At 44.5% G+C, this 15,769-nt stretch overlaps 1 protein-coding gene across 3 annotated transcripts in view; it reads left to right on the top strand.

The window, feature by feature from the left end:
• Positions 1–1,731: 1,731 nt before the first annotated feature.
• Positions 1,732–15,769, top strand: part of KIAA0930 (KIAA0930 ortholog) — an 80,617-nt gene continuing 66,579 nt past the window's right edge. For 2 of the 3 annotated variants that reach the window (XM_068657760.1, XM_068657750.1), the window contains exon 1: positions 1,732–2,009. In XM_068657760.1, coding sequence (XP_068513861.1) covers positions 1,877–2,009 — 133 coding nt within the window. In that variant the 5' untranslated portion in view covers positions 1,732–1,876. The remainder of the gene's footprint in view (positions 2,010–15,769) is intronic. The other variant, XM_068657768.1, reaches the window with a different exon arrangement.

The following is a 15,769-nucleotide window of genomic DNA, read 5'->3' as shown; positions in this document are numbered from 1 at the left end:
TAAGGTTACCAGGACGGTCTTTGTTCCTAAGGACATATGATTCCCCATAATGCACAACTGCTTACCAGCGAGGGGCAGTTGTGTGCGCAGGTCTGCTTCTCTCAGCTTGAGCTTCTTTCCAGCTCCAGTGTGCAATTTCCAGCGACTTTCAGTACAAGCTTCTCTGAGAAGTTTGCTGAGTCTGGCCAAACCTATCTTCACGAGACAATCAATGTGCCTGTTCCCGTCCTGGTCTCCGTTCTGCCAGCCAGTTCCTTTTCATTCCTTCTTTCTGCTTCTTTATTGATGACATAACTTCATTATATCGTGTTGCCTTTTATTATCTTGAGGACAGGCTCCCTTCTTCTCCCCACAGCAGTCGTTTTCAAAAACAACTTTTCATTGGTCAAACAACTTTGCAAATAACAACAACAGCAAACACCCAGAAGCTTTCATGCCTTAACAGCTGGAGAACAAGAAACCCCAGACTGCATGGAGTCTCCTGAATCACCCTTCCTTGTTCCCTCTAAACTCTTTTACATTCCTGATGGCCTCATCGTTAAGAGTCTAATGTTATCTTCAACCACGGGGCTTTCTGACCCCCATGGCCATACTCCCACATCTCCCCCTTCTTTATTAATATCAACCATTTTCTCGACACGATTACCACTCCATATATAAAAACACCATGGCATGAGGTAAAGGATACTGTAAATTCCTCTGGCAGCAGAGAGATTTCGTTTTCCTGTCGGAAGGGTCTCATCTTGGCCACGTCAGGAGCAACCTGGAATCTAAGAGCACAGGATAGTCTTCTGCTCTTCTCCCCTTTGTAAACCCAGGGGATAAATAACTCTAAAGCGTGCATTTGTGGAGCCAGCATGGGACTGTAAACCTTTGTTCTTGAAAAGCTGAGAAACGGAACGACCAGATACAACAATAGCAGAGGTCTTTAAGTCCCTTAATTGTATGTCCACGCTGCCCATTGCATTGTAAAAACTAAATATTTTGCTGAAAAAAATGCAGTGACTGCAAATTTCTCTCGTGTCCATTTCAGCATGTGGGCCTTCCACAGAAAGCGTTCTTGTCTATGCCCCTGTAATAGGAAATCAGTATATAGTTGTAAAAAGCTATCATTGATAGCATTGATAACTTATTTGTGTCAGAAGCTGGCTTGAAATTGAAACTAGCAATGCGGCATAAATGTCTGCTATTTTGGAGAGCAATCATTCATCATTTGGAAGCTTTTTTTTTTTTTTTTTTTTTTTTTTTTCCTTATTAAGCTCTAGCAGAAAGCCAAGCTCTAAGGTGATGTCTAGCTTAAGTTCTCTGACCTCTTTTCTCCTCCGAATTATCACCTTCAGGACTAAGTTTCAAATGGGACTTTGTAAAGGGGGGAGGGGACGGAATGTTGCACAAGCCTCGTTATGTTTTTAGGAAGTGAGGAGGGAATAAAACAATACCGTTCAGTGACTGGTTTGCAAAAGAAAGGCGACTGTGTTGCTCTCCAGCTGCAGCCACAAACTGAGGAGGGCCTGGCTACAGCTAGGGAGCAGGACGTGCGGGTGCTAAGCTGCCTGTGGGGCAGGCTGGTGACCAAAGCGCCCCGGAACCCACCCCCCGGGCGCTTCTTCTCGAGGGCCGCAGCCCCCGTAGGGTCGGGCGGCCGGAGGCGGAAGGGCTGGGGCTAGCGCTGGGGCTGCGGGGCCGAGTGGCTCCGCAGGGGGAGCCCGGGAGCTGCGGTGGGCCGGGCCGGGCCGGGCCGAGCCGAGCCGAGCCGAGCCGAGCCGAGCCGAGCCGGGCTGGGCTGGGCTCTCCGCTCCCTCAGCGCCGCCACGGGGCGGCCTCGGCTCCGCCCGGCGGCGGCTGAGGCTGACATGAGAGCGTGGCCGGCGGCACCATGGCTTCTGCCGGCAGCGGGCCGCAGGACGAGCGGGCGGGCGGCGAGCCGGGCCGCTCCCTGCAGCACATGCTGCGGGCGATAGCGGAGGAGCGCAGCCGCGCCGGGCTCCGCCAGGAGATCAGCGGCCTCGGTGAGTGGTGGCACGGCACGGCTCGGCCCAGCACGGCCCGGCGGCGGTGGAAGCGCAAGCCCGGCCTGAGGGCTCCGGGGGTGCCGGCGGGTGCAGCCCTGGGCGGCTCCATTGTGTGCGCTGCCCTTGCGGCCAGCAGGCATCGCGTAACAACTATATATATATAAATACTTTTTTTTTTTTTTTTTTTTTTTTTTCAGCGAAAAGTATATTTTTTTTCAATACGAGTGTTTTGTTGTTCTGCTAGCCTGGTTCCTTGTGAATTTCTTCCCCACCCGGGAGTCCCCCGGGTGAGTGGGTGGCTGCTCGCTGTGGTCGGGGTGTGGAGGCTTCCAGCCCGGTTGCGTACGGCTCAGCCCGTGTTGTAGCCTAACACGCCCCCGTTTAGCTGAGGGTGAAAACAGAGTTATGAAATGGGAGCTCGAAGCAGAGGTTTGGTTGGCCTTCGGCGCATGGTACGTACAACAGCTGCCTTAACCCAGGTCCTTCGCTAAGGGAAACTCTCACAGGCCAGGTAATGCTTGGAAATGGCTCGCTATTACATGCAACGGTGGAGATTGTAACTCTGGGAGACAAGAGACACTGACGTGAGGACAGCTTTCTGCCTTATTCGGGACTCTTGTGTATCCTGTGCTGTGAGGGTTGGATGCCCGAGAGTGTTTGAAGAGGCAGGGCTCTCAGTAGCGCGTCTGTGAAACCAAGCTGTTATTTTTTTCCATGTGGCCTCTGTTAATTACTCAGCCTTCGTCAGCTTGCTTTTCCCAAATGTCTGTTTCCAAGTCTTTCTTCGGTCTCTGTAATGTGGGTTGGCATGGGAAATCCTGCTGGTTCTCCTGGGGCCCCATAGGGAGGAATGGGCTCTCCCCTCTTTATTTTTTTCTTGCATGTTGTGAAAGCTTGTGCAAATAGAGTGAAATGATGAGTCTTTCTTGTTTCTTTACACTTTTCCTAGAAGAATTGCATCCCCAGATTATATTGGGGTATAAAAATGTTATAGGGCCAAATAAAGTGTTGTGGCAAAGACCCTGTAAGCAAAAGGGGGTGAAAATGACTGTGAGATCACATTTGTTGAAAAGATGTTGTCAGCTCATGTTTGGCCATACCAAATTTGAATAAGAATAAAAGCTCACTGGAATAGAAATTCTGCCACTGGTTTCTTTTACTGGAATCAGCTGGTAAGAACACAGAAGTGCTTCCTCACCGCTTGTGTTTGAACATGTATCCACAGCTACTTATCCTGAGAAGCCCTACTGTGTTGCTTCGGGATGGCCGTGCAAGCTGTGGGACAGTACTGCACTTCTGTCCTGCCAGCGGGAGACTTGTAAGGAAAAACCCTGGAGAACTGCTCAGCTTGGCGTGCTGAGAGCCTTATCTCAGCTGTGCAGGATCTCTCCTGTGCCCGTGCTGTGTGAGCATAGGTTATACATCACCACAGGAGCGTCTTGGGCGTTCAGTTTTTACATCCAGGGAATGGAGCTGAACTTCCACCTGCAGGCACCACAGCTGCTTGACGGGCTGTAGCTGTTGTGCATTTCCCACCATTGTGGTGTCCTGCAGGCAGAGAAGCGCTGTTGATACGGAGTGGGACCTCTCTTGGGATCAGAAATGCAGGCTCAGATTGTCATGTGAACACTTACGTTGTCGCAACATCTGACCAGTTTTTTTCTTTTTTAATTTGTACCAACTATTCGTTATGGTTTGGGAGGGATGTATTGGAAAGTTTTGGTAAGGCCTAGCAGGTAAAGCTCTTAGTGCTATGAATTGCCACACTTGTATATCAAAGGGTTTTCCAAGAGTTCCATTTCATAGTGTGTTGCACATTGGTACATAACGTTGTCACTCCCTGTGAATTTGTCCTTTTTCCTTACTCTGTGGTTTGTTACTAGGACAATGGTTTAAGTACTTCTCTTAGGTAAAAATACTGAGCTTTTGGAGTTGGGCTCAGCAGACACTGCAAATGGAAAGGCCATCAGGTGAAACCACATGGCTGAAATTCACACGTCTGGACCGCAATAGCAAGTGCAAAGCATGAAAGGGAGCCAAAGTAGCCATAAGCTGGCTACATTTGGCCTTGGTAACACTGCAGGCATAAAGGCACAAGCTTTCCCTTGAGCTCAGTGCTCTTGCAACTGGTTGTGGTCCCCTGTGGGTTCACACAGCTGACGCAGAAGCTTTCTTCTGCATGCTATTGTCCAAAACAGCCCTGATGGCTGTATGCTTACCTGGGCCAGGTCACATGCTGGGCTGCAGGACCAGCACAGCTGTGGCTGATTTTATGTGGGTGGTTTGTCTTCTTATAGGGGCCAAATCCTTTTCAGCTGTGTCCAGAATCACGTTAGGCCAAATCTGTTGGGAGTTCTACTTGCTCTTGAAATCAGCTGGCAAAGGCCTTGATCCCTTAAAAAAAAAAAATCTGGATTTTCCTGAGTGTTGTTAACCCCTTTACAGTAAACAGGGACTCAGGGGTCAAATATGTGAAGCCTCTTCCTTTTTATGTGTTTCCTTTAAGTGATCCATTTCCCCACTTTAGGGAGAAAACTTATTTTTGCTGATGGTGGGTTTTGGTGAGAATTGCTTTTTCTCAAGAATATCATGTGAGTGGTTAGAAAAATGTTGTCCAAAGCTGTGTAAATCCCCTCATATGGGATTTTCTGTGTTTTGCTGTTTGTGCAGTGTAGAAAATACAGCAAATCCCCTGACATCATGCTTCAGAATAATGACTCATACATGACTCTGTACCAAACTGCTTAGAGGGAAGGATGATGCCACTGAGAGAGGTCTGGGCTGTGCATCAGTTTCATCCAGTTGTGTGGAGCATTACGCCAGCATTGCAGTCAAAGCTGGCTCTGAAATGCAGTTTGGTACAGCATTTAAAGTTGTTCTCGTTCAGGGGGAGTTATGGGCTTGCTTTGTCTTTTATCATAAAGTTGTAGATGCTGACAGGTTCATTGGCTGTCTGTGAGTACTGCACCTTTCCTTTTAGGACCTGCTTGATAAGAACATAAATAATGTTAACTGTGGACTTCCCAGCTGCTGATTTTCTGTCTGGAATCCCTTCCCGTGCTATATTTGCTCTCCTCAACTTTGTTGAACATAAAGCTCTGAGGGTATTTTGGCCAAAGCCCTGAACTGGGAGGGGTTTGTTTATGCCTGAAATGGCTGTGTAGTGTTCTAAGATGCTTAATTTCTTTGTGTCCTTCTGCCCTCCAGGGATGAATTGCCCTGTCTTCAGCATGGCATAATGTGCTTGGATGGAGGTGTGACTTGCTACATACTGGAATTTATAATTAAAAAGGAGGAAAAAAGCAGTAGGTAGGTCTGAATAATGTCTTGAACTGTGGCTGATTGTTAATGGAGCTGTAGTGAGGCTCCTGGGAGGCAGCTGGTTCAGGAATAGGTGAGCTGTCAAAAACTGCTGTCTGTAGGCACTGGGGATCTGCAATTCTAGTGTTTACAGGTGCAAGTCAAGAGGCCAGACCCCACAGAAAGCCTGATAGTCCTATCTGTAATGAAGTGCTTCCCTTTGGCTTCCTGTCAGTAGAGGAGATGCTTTGTGTCTCTGACCCACTGTTGATAAGGGGAGGGCAGAGGGATGTGTTGTTGGCAGAGGGACAGCAGAAAGAGGAACCTTTATCCTTAAAGCCTGAGGATTGCATGGACTTGTTTGTGCAGCATTGCTCCTCAGAGCTTGTCATGTGAGTAAAGGCAGTGGGATGATTCATGTGCCAAATGATCTTAATGAGTAAATCCTGGAAATACATAGGTTGCTGGCCTTCCAGAGAGAAGGAAAGGACGGGGGCATATGTTAAGTGCTCATGCACATGAGCCTTGTGAAAATATGACAGGAATGTGAAGACCTCAGTGGGAAAATGTAGGCAGAAGGATGAAGCATAGCAAAATAAGTGTTTGGAAAGCCAACTGGGTTAAAACAATAATTAAAAAGAATTACAAATAATTCAGACTTGGAAGTACTAAATTCAGGCCTTAACTTCACCATAGTGTGGTAACTATTTTAATTAAATTATAATATTCAAAAAGGATGCATTTGTTTTTGCAACTGAAGAAAGTGTAACTGCTGAGTAGGTGGAAATATCTTCTGAGGATTTGCTGCACTACAGAACTAGTTTGACAGGAGTAACTTGGATGCAGAAAGAAAATACATTCTTCATTCATATTTGTAACTGGGGCTAGTTGGGTGACTTGTCCCCTCAGAGCTGAGAGACTACAAAAGCTGAGAAGCTTTTTCTTTTGATGTGTGAATAACAAGAAGGTATGAAAATTGCTTCTGTTCTTCTGAAAGCTTGCAAACAGTCAAATTCACTAACTTATAGATAAGTTCCACTGTAATGGGTTAATTTATTATACCTATGTATTGCTAAACTTTCCTTTTATTCAACACATTTAGAAGGTTTTTTCAGTTTAAAATATTCTTTTATTAATTGTACCTTAATATTTGTACAAGTGCTTTTGTCCTGTTGACAAAACCTTTTGCAGCTAAGAATGGGAAATGTTCAATAAGGATGAATATTCAAATTCTGCAAACGTATGTTACTGTAAGTAACTTAAAAATAGTAAAATAAAAAAAAAATAAAGAAGTGCATGAAGTAGCTTCCTAATGAATAAAAATATCGCAGTGTTCCAGCCAGGAAGAATGTTTTTCCTTCTAGGAAATGTTCTAGGAAGTATGAATCCAATGCAAGATAAAACAGATTATTTGGATCTGAGTTAAGTAAGTATGTTTTGAAGTCAGTGATGTAACCAGCTTACCCAGGGTATTGAACCTCAGATCCACTGGAGAAATTTGAGCAAACAGCAAGCATATTTCAATGAGACAACATATACAATTTTTTTAAGGCAGAAGGGGAAGATAAGTTTAAAGCTGCCTTTTTTTTTTTTTCTCATGTGGGAAATCTAGCTAGGAGAAAATTCTGAAGTCAGGCGTGTCTGTGTACATGTGACCTGACCTGTAGTACTGCTTGGACATGGATGCTGGTGGAGAAGCTGTAGACAATGCTGGAACCCCTTCTGAGACCCCATCGTGTTGGTGCTGGGGTGGGAAGGGGTGTCTGTTTGTCCAGCAGCCCTGTGTGCAGGACCAATGAGGATGTACTCCCTAGATCCTGTGAGGGATCCCCTTGCTCTGTATTGCAGCGAGGAGCAGGGCCAGCCACGTAAGAGGAGCCTGCAGTGCTCATCTGCAACAGACCTCAGCAACCAGCATCTGTGCAAGGAGTTCTGTTTATACTTCCAGTACATCAGGCATGCGAAAATCTGGTGGAGGATAGCTCTGTGTGCTTGCTTCAGGGCTGGAGTGAGTAATCTTATAAACCAGGGTGTAGCACTGGTCTTTAAGGTAGCATCTCTTGCTGTAATGCATCAGTGAGGACAAAGTGGGGAAAGGCAGGTGCAGGGAAGCTTACTTTCATTGAAGGACAGGATATTTAAGAATATTAACTTAGGATCAAGCCTGTAATGTCTGCTTCCTTCTCATCTACTTTTTAAAATATCACCTCATGGCAGCCATATAAGACAGCTTCTGGACTCTCAGGAAGCTGATTGCACCTGTTTCCTACTGACTACTGTGCTGTGGAGAGTGGCAGTCTGGGGTACAATCCCAGGGCTGCAGCCCCCCAGAGTTTTTTTTTTTTTTTAAAAAAAAAAAAAAAAAAAAGAAAATTATTATTTAGTTATTCATTAAAATTTCTCTTTTGCTGGTTTATTAGAACCCTGCTCACACTGTTGGAGCTAATAGCCTGTCAGGCTTTCCATTACATACCGGTGTTTTCAAGGGATTTGTAACTTGGCTATGAAAGCTAGTGTCTGGCAGGAGCTTGGCAGACATCATCTCAGATCAATAATGTAGTGTGGTCTTTCTATTACAGCTTTTACATGTTTTTGACCAGCTAGGTTATTAGTTTATTTTTGTTTTAATGGAGATGGTTTAGGGATTTCCGTGTCCTGCTCAAGAATATAAATGTTCAATTTATAAGAGTCAGCCTGGAGATGTTGCAGTAAGGAGGGCAGATTGAAACAACAACAAAAGAAATCAACAGCTAAAACCAAAATATCCTTTAGATCTCTGTTACCCCCAATTAAATAGGCAGTTTAGTTCTTAAAACAAGGCATGCTGGAGTAGTTTTAAAATCCCAATCTGTATGGATGTAGTTCTAGTTAATAACTCCTCAGTTTTGTTGTTCTAGCAGTGTACTGCATTAATCTTGAAAGGGACTACTAGTTGCAAATCTATTTTGAAGTCTGGGTTCTGTTTTGACCTTTAAAATGGATGGGAGGTCTGGTTTTGGGATTAAAGTACAGTTTGCCATTACAGTTCAGGATGGATCTTTTTCCTTTTCCTTTCTATTTTCCTTTTCAAACATGAAGTTAAACAAGGGTAGGAGAACTGTAACTTTCCAGGTGTTCCAGAACTATGTTTGAGGCCACCCAATCTATTGTACCGTCTGGTATCCTTCGTGGGAAATTGCATCATTGGACTCTGTCTTTCCCCTTTAACCATAACATGCTCACTCAGCCTTACTGAGACTGCCCCTGGCTTTGATGTCAATTTTTGGATGATGAAAATCTTTACAGCTCAATCATGACCTAGCTTTTCAAGAGCTACCACAGGGAGGAGAGAGGCCCTATATCGATAACTGCCAGGCCTCCTCCACGGCTGGATTCTCAGTTTCAGGAGGCTTGCGTTAAGCATTGCTGAAGCTTTATCACTCTGTTGTGGCTATGGAGTCAGGTCTTCTGTAGAAAGATGAAAGTGCTAAGCTTTTGTATGCTTGGGTGGTGCTTCTCTTGATAAGATGGATGTGGAGGGTGCATTACTGCCAATTATCCATATTTGGAAATAATACAGGTAGTTTTAGCTCCGGTCTCTGTATATCTAACTACCAAGTATGGTGAAAAGAGGAAAAGTGTTGGGATGTGGCATAATGACAACATGGACACCAGGGTTCTTTTAACATCAATGACTTGAACTTACTTTATTGATGGCAATAACTTCAACTTCTATCATTGAGGACATAACTTCAGCTCCTTATTGAGGACAGGCTCCCTTCTTATACCACTAGCTCTACAGCAGTACTTTCCCACTCACTATTCATTGGTTAACAACCTTGCCTGGCAACAGCAAACACTTAGCAACTTCCATGTCTTAACAAAGCAGCAAGCTCATTGTGGCATGTCGTTGAGATAAAAGCTCTATGTAAACCCATGTGGCTTTCTAAATAATCGTAATACAAAGCCCTATACACTTCATAGAAATGCTTAAATTCTTTTTTGCTTGGTTTTAGTGGGAAGCTTAATTCTGTGTAAATAATGAAGATCTGAATATATGACCTGTGTTTTCATAACAAGGGTAACTAAACTCTGTAGTCAAAGTACCATGTTAATTGTTAACAGGGCATGTTTTACATGAATAAAGGGGAACTAATTTCATCCTCTTTATCTTTTGATCCTATAAGTACAGATTACATTGTGCTGCGTTCTTTGGTCTAACTAGTTAGATATTCATATGGGAATTGCTCATAGGCAGCTTTTTTTTTTTTTTTTTTTTTTGCTTTCGATGAAAAATGTAATAGATGGAGAGGTGCTTGTGAATGAAGGTGTCTTTAAAATGTTCCAGGATCAGAATAACTGTTGTTGAATAGAAGTAAAATATTTCACAACTGTCAGGCCAGTTCATTTGTTGAGATGTATGTGTATACATATGTATAATTCTACACGTTGTTCCTATGACAAGATTTAAAAAAACAAATTGCAGAAGGATGGATTTACTACCTGTTCTGTGTTTCCTTGCTCCTGGCTGCTCCTAGAAGTCATTGAAAAAGCAGTTGATCCTAATACTTGAAGAAAAAAAAAAAAGTGAGACCCAAAGTACATTCTTTGCTGTTTCTTAAATTTTGTGGGTTTGCATTTATTTAAAAATTAACAATACTAGGTGGGTCCAATATGAAGCTATTGAAAGCTTTGGTGTTGCTTGGAATCCTGACTGGTGGCTTACCGTGTTCTGCACTGAGACCTCCTGGTTTGGCTCTGTCAGTGATACTGGAAGGTAGGTATGGCACCCAGAGCAAGCATGTGTCCCTTCTCTGGGAGCTGTGGTGTGCTCTGTGCCACCCTGCCAGGAGCATCGTTTTCAGCCAGCAATATTTTACAGCCAGAAATGTTTTTCCAGTGTCACTACGGGCTGTCATCTACCTGATGTTTGCTTGGGACTCTGAGTCCTCAAGCAACCTGAGGTTTTATCATTATCTTTGTTTTTACTGGATGTTTCTGACCCTACCTAAAGAGGGGGAGGAGTGAGCCATTCTCTAGAACCTACTCGAGGTCTGTAACCCTGTAAAGAATGAGGCTGCACCAAAAATTAACACAGAGCTTCAGAGATACGGGTTTAGTTTCCATGCTTCTGTGGATTTTGCGTGTAATTTTTGGGAACTCTTTGTACTTGTGTTCCCCATCTGTTACGGGGTGATAAGTCATTGCCTCAGAGGGAAAACTCTCCTGTGGTTGACAGCTCTTCCAGAGTCTTAGGTTCAAAGCGTGGCTGGGATCTGAGAGCCCCCTCCATCAGCAGCGCCCTGGAGGAGGGGAATAGTGGTGGAGTATGCTGTTTGTCCGGCATGGATGGTCCTCTGCAGCTGCCTGGTGTGGCAGAAAGCAGAGGGCTAACAGGTTGTATACTGCAGCATTCAGGGATTTAAAGGCTTTATTTCCTGTCTGAGCAAGAACAATGCCTGTAAATAACACTTAATTTTGCTTTATTAACAAAACCTGCAAACATGAGGCTGTTGGTGTCTTGTTTTGTTGTTATTGGGTGGGGGTGTTTTCAAAACTTGAGTTGTGAGCTCTCTGACCTGAATTATTCTGTATTCCTATATGTACATGCCTGAGGTGAAGAAAACTACGGGTTCAAACTTTTGTCTTGAGGTATTTTGAATCAGGCAAAAGGGAAGCATAGGCATGTTCCTCTTCCTAGTTTCTCGGCCAGAAACTTTAAAATGAATCACAAATGATTCTGCAGCAAAATGCTGTGAGAAACGCAGCAATTAAAAATGTAACACTGACCTTGTACTTGGTTGTCACTGTCTCTTAAGCCTGAGGTTTAGGGTATTTTCTAAAGCTTACAAAACACACAAGGGCTTGGGGGTGGAGTCTGGATTTCAGTGACTGCCTGAAGCCTTTATGCATCTCTTCAAATGTAAGGTCTATGCTGCAGTGCTATGATTGAGTGGAAGAGTATTAAGGTATATAATCTTTACTAGAGAACTGTTGTGACAATATAGAAGGGCAGTGAACTCTGATCAAAATCCCATGGCAGTGTGTTTGTAAGGTAGCTATTGGCTGGTGGTAGGGGAAAGCAGAAAAAGATACTGCCCTCTTGTGCTTTTGCTCAGGAATTTTCTAAATAAGACCTTTCTAGAAAGAAAGAACTCATGTACTCCTACTTGAGACCTTGTAACTGTCATGAGATGGAGGTAGTGATTTCTCAACAGATAAACATTGCAACTGCTCTTGGTTTTATAAACTGTGTTTCTTAACTATTTTTAAATCCAGCGAGAGTGGCTGTGTGGGTGCTAAGCAGATGTGATGGCTGGGAGAGAGACCCAGGGTGGGAGAAAAGGCAGAAGAAACAGAGCAGAAGTGTCTAACCACAGTCATGTTATGGGTCAGAGAAAAGGCTAGAAAGTCTCTTAACTGTTTAGTCCAGTATCATATTCCCTGGACTCCAGTTTTGTACACTCGTGCAGGCCTGCCAGTTCCACAGGAATTTGTAGTTGTGCAAAGGCCTGGAAGAGAAATTAGAATGGTGATGCTGGTTAGCAATGGAAAGAGATGGCATGTTTTCTGCAGCTAACTTGTGAATGGTAGGTTAAAATTCCATTCACAGTAGCAGCTATGAAAAAAAAATCCATACCTAGTAGCAGCTTCATAGTAGCTGCTGTTTATCTGAGGTTGTAGGGTGCTGTACTCAGGGCTTTCAAGGAGCAATACTTTTCTTCATGCTCACAAGTTAGCTGTAGCACAACAGGCTGGTGTGCTGTCAAGGGGATTGATGGTTCACACATCTGCTCTTCTGCCAGTGCTGACAGGCCACCAAGAGGCTGATTTTTTTCCCTTTTGGGCAATCTTACAGTGAAGTGATACGCTGGTGAAGGAAACCTTTTCCTTCTTTGTATGGATGTGGTGTGCTTAAAGAGGGGCCTACCTCTGCAGTCAGAGGAGGCTTCCTAGGGGGTGTAAGTGGCAGAGACCCTTCATTTTTATTTTTAGTTGAATAGGTAAAAGCGTTATCTGAGAAGTCTGTGTCAATAATAATAGGAAGGCTAAAGGCAGATCTGCCAAGTGAACTAAAATATCTAGGCATTAGCAAAGGCATTCAATTTGTTGGGCATAACATTCAATACCACTTTGCTTTATTATGAAGACTTTAGGAAAGCCACCCTAAGGAGGCTTGATTTTTTTTAAAAAATATTTTTTTCCCCACTGTTTTGCTCTTGGGTATGGTTATTTGCCCTTTTTCCTCCCCCAGAAATATCAAGTTTCCTGCTTCTGTAAACTAGTTTTCCTACATATGTGTGCCAAGTTGACCACCCAGTTGACAGATCCAGTGTCAAAGAGGTTTTTGAAATCTTGGCCCCAGGATTGGGTGAAGCGTTGGTCATCAGCTTCTTGAAGTGAGCAGGCTTGTGGTTGGGAAAGCAAGTGAGAATTACAGCTTTTGGGATGAAATTACCAAGTGCTTACTCAGAAAGCTGCTGCCAATGTTTCTACTTAAAACCAAACTGAATTTGGATAATACCGGGTTTTGTGTGTTATCATGATTGTGGGCAGGTGTAGGAAATTTCTATTTTCTTACAAACTGCTGTTGTAGTAATTCTTTCCTTCTGCCTTGATAGTGTGATGTTAACTAGAAGCATGCTGTAGGGAGAAGATGTTAGGGAAGGCAAGTACTTGAAAACATAAGAAACAAACATACTAGGTAGTTTTAGAAGACTGGAGTTCTTCTGAAACTTGATTTCCTGGTATTACCTCCTCTACCACAATAGTCTCTTAGATAGTGCAGGAATATTGATTATGAAAATGGAAACATTAGATGCCATAAATTACAGTACTGTCAGACTTTGACAGGCATGAATGATATGGCTTAGAACAAAAATGCTCTATGTATGTATGTAGGATGTGCTTGTCCTGTTCCAGACAGGTTCCTGCAGTCAGTAGTGCCAGCATGCTTTGTAAGTTACCTGGTGGTCTTCAGAGACTTCTTAGGAAGCTTGAGACTGCTGCTGGCAGGTCCTGGAAAGCAGTGGTAGGAAGTATGTAACCAGTTGTCCCTCTTCCACCAGGTTTGAAGTGATTGATTGCTTCCAGTGGAATTATGGTTGCCTCTGTTAAAGAAGGCCAGTCCTAATTGGTAGTTTTGCCACTTGTTCCCAATTAGGCTCACTTAGGCCTTCAATACAGTGAGCTGTTGGGATCCCCCTGTTGCTCCAGAAACACAGATGGGTTCTGCCCTTTCATAGCGTATTGACGTTAGGGTGCACCAGTGTCCACTAGAGACTTCTGTGGGTCTGATGTGCCAGGCCATCGGATCCACGCAGTCCCGTAAATCCAATTGTTCCTTTCCTCTGCCTGGTCAGAGGCAAGGCCGTCTAGTCCTGATCACAGTATCCATCACTCAGTTCTTCCAAAAGCAAAGAAGAAGTCCCTTTGTTAGGGTCAGGAATAAGCCCTTCTAATGCCTCTGGGGGACTGCCCAACAGAAACTGGAGCAGTAGTTTTCCTAGGAGAACAACTTCAGGCTGCTAGTTTTCCCTGCATGTCATGTACCTGAGCAGCTAGGGTTGACATAGGTTTGCCATCCCAATTCCTTGTGTCCTCTCCGTGGTCACGTAGATAAAACCACAGGGTACTGTGTGCTGTGCATCCATGGTCCTCTCTCCCTTGAGTAGAAAAATGCTTACTCTTAATAACTGAGGTATTGGTCTGTATGAGTAAGGAGGAAGATGTGTTCTTCAAGCTGTTGGACTTGTTGTGACAGTTTCTCCCCAGCTGAGAAACAGACCCATTGAGGGAGAGAGAGCTTTTCTTCATATTGCTGAAGCTGGCTAGTCATAAAATCCAGTGTTGGTTCCACTCCATCGCTCCAGTTCTTCGCTGCCAGCCTGCAGTGTTCCTTAAACCATCTGCCATGTGGACTGCTCGCACTGGACTTTTATCTGCATCCTTGGTTCTGCGCTCTCACTCTCCCTCCTCAAAGGTGTGTGTGGGGGAATATGATCAAAAAGAAAAAGGCTCACAGTTTGAGGTAAGGATAATTTAATTAGGGAAATTAAATTTAATTTAGGGAAAAGAAAGTAAAATGAAGCAAAGGCTCTGCAGATGTGAAGAGAGAACAATTATTCTCTACTTCCCTTCAGTGAGCAATGTCCAGCTGCATCTTGTGAAGCAGGGGCTCAGTACATGTAGGGGTTGTTGGCAAGACAGCCATTTTGATAATGAGCCTTCATCCCCTTCCCCAGCTTTTATTGCTGAATGTGACACCACACGGCATGAGATATCCCTTTGGTCAGCTTAGGTCATCTGCCATAGTGATGTCCCCTCCCCACCCCTTGCCCATCTCCGGCCTGCTGATACCTATACGGTCAGCCCTCTGGTTTAGCTACTGTGTTATGCTTGTCAGAGACCTCTTCCCTTTGAGGGTGCTGAATTGTGTTAACCAGCATTTGATAGGTGCAAGCCAGGTTCCAGCACAGCGCAGCATGGTGTAACTCTGTGGCATTGCCAGGGTCAGGCCATACATCTTTCCAACATTGTCAGGTTTTCAGGGTTCCACACTTGTTCAGGGATGAAGTTCAAAGCCATCCAAGGAGACCACTGTAACAGGTACCTGACCATACCCTCCCTGACACCTTTCCACTCACCACCATGCTGCCTTGGGGCAGAATCCTGGTGGTAATCTTATTCTTATCCTTAGGGGAAGAAGAAAAACAAAAAAAAAAAAAACAACAACAAAACATTCCGGAGGCCTAGCAATGGGACTATGTTGGTTACCTAAGGATGTTCAAAGTGCTGAAAAGCTGCTGTAATTAGCCCAGAGAGAAAGGAGGAGGTACCATTCCTCATATCCTTCACCACTTGATTCCTAAAGGAGGGAAAAAAGAGTGTAGCTGTTCATTCTCTCCAGGAGATGGTTCCCAAAATATGGAGATGGTAGCAATGCTGGGCATCAACACTGGACAAGGCTAAGGGCCAGTACTTTACAGCACAGTGAACTGAAGGAAACAAACAGCCTTCAACAAGCTCTCCGATGTGGTACATAGCAAAAGATAGAACATGGCACAGGTCACATCGAACAGGATCACAGAACAACATTAAGAGCAAACCAAAGCAGGGGCTCAGTACACATAGGGGTTGTTGGGGAAGACAGACATTTTGATAATGAGCCTCGTTCCCCTTCCTCAGCTTTTATTGCTGAGCGTGACACCACGCAGTATGGGATATCCCTTTGGTCAGTTTTGGTGATATCCCCTCCCCGCCCCTCTGGCCCATCCCTAGCCTTCTGGCTTTGGGTTTGGAGGGAGTCTCGGTGCTGTGGGGCACAGCTGAGTGATAGACAAAACGCTGGTGCAATATCGGGGCTGTTTGAGCTGCAAGTGACTGCTGTATGGGATGCTGTGGGGGAAGTTAACTCCATCCCAGCCAGACCTAGCACAGGCATCTATCAGGAACTCTGTGTGTACGTGTTAGATTAG

The sequence above is a fragment of the Anas acuta genome, chromosome 1 (genome assembly GCF_963932015.1).
Source record: "Anas acuta chromosome 1, bAnaAcu1.1, whole genome shotgun sequence".
In the NCBI taxonomy this organism is placed as follows: Eukaryota; Metazoa; Chordata; class Aves; order Anseriformes; family Anatidae; genus Anas; species Anas acuta.
Note: the sequence above shows the minus strand (reverse complement) of the source record. Positions and strands in the feature narration are given on the sequence as shown.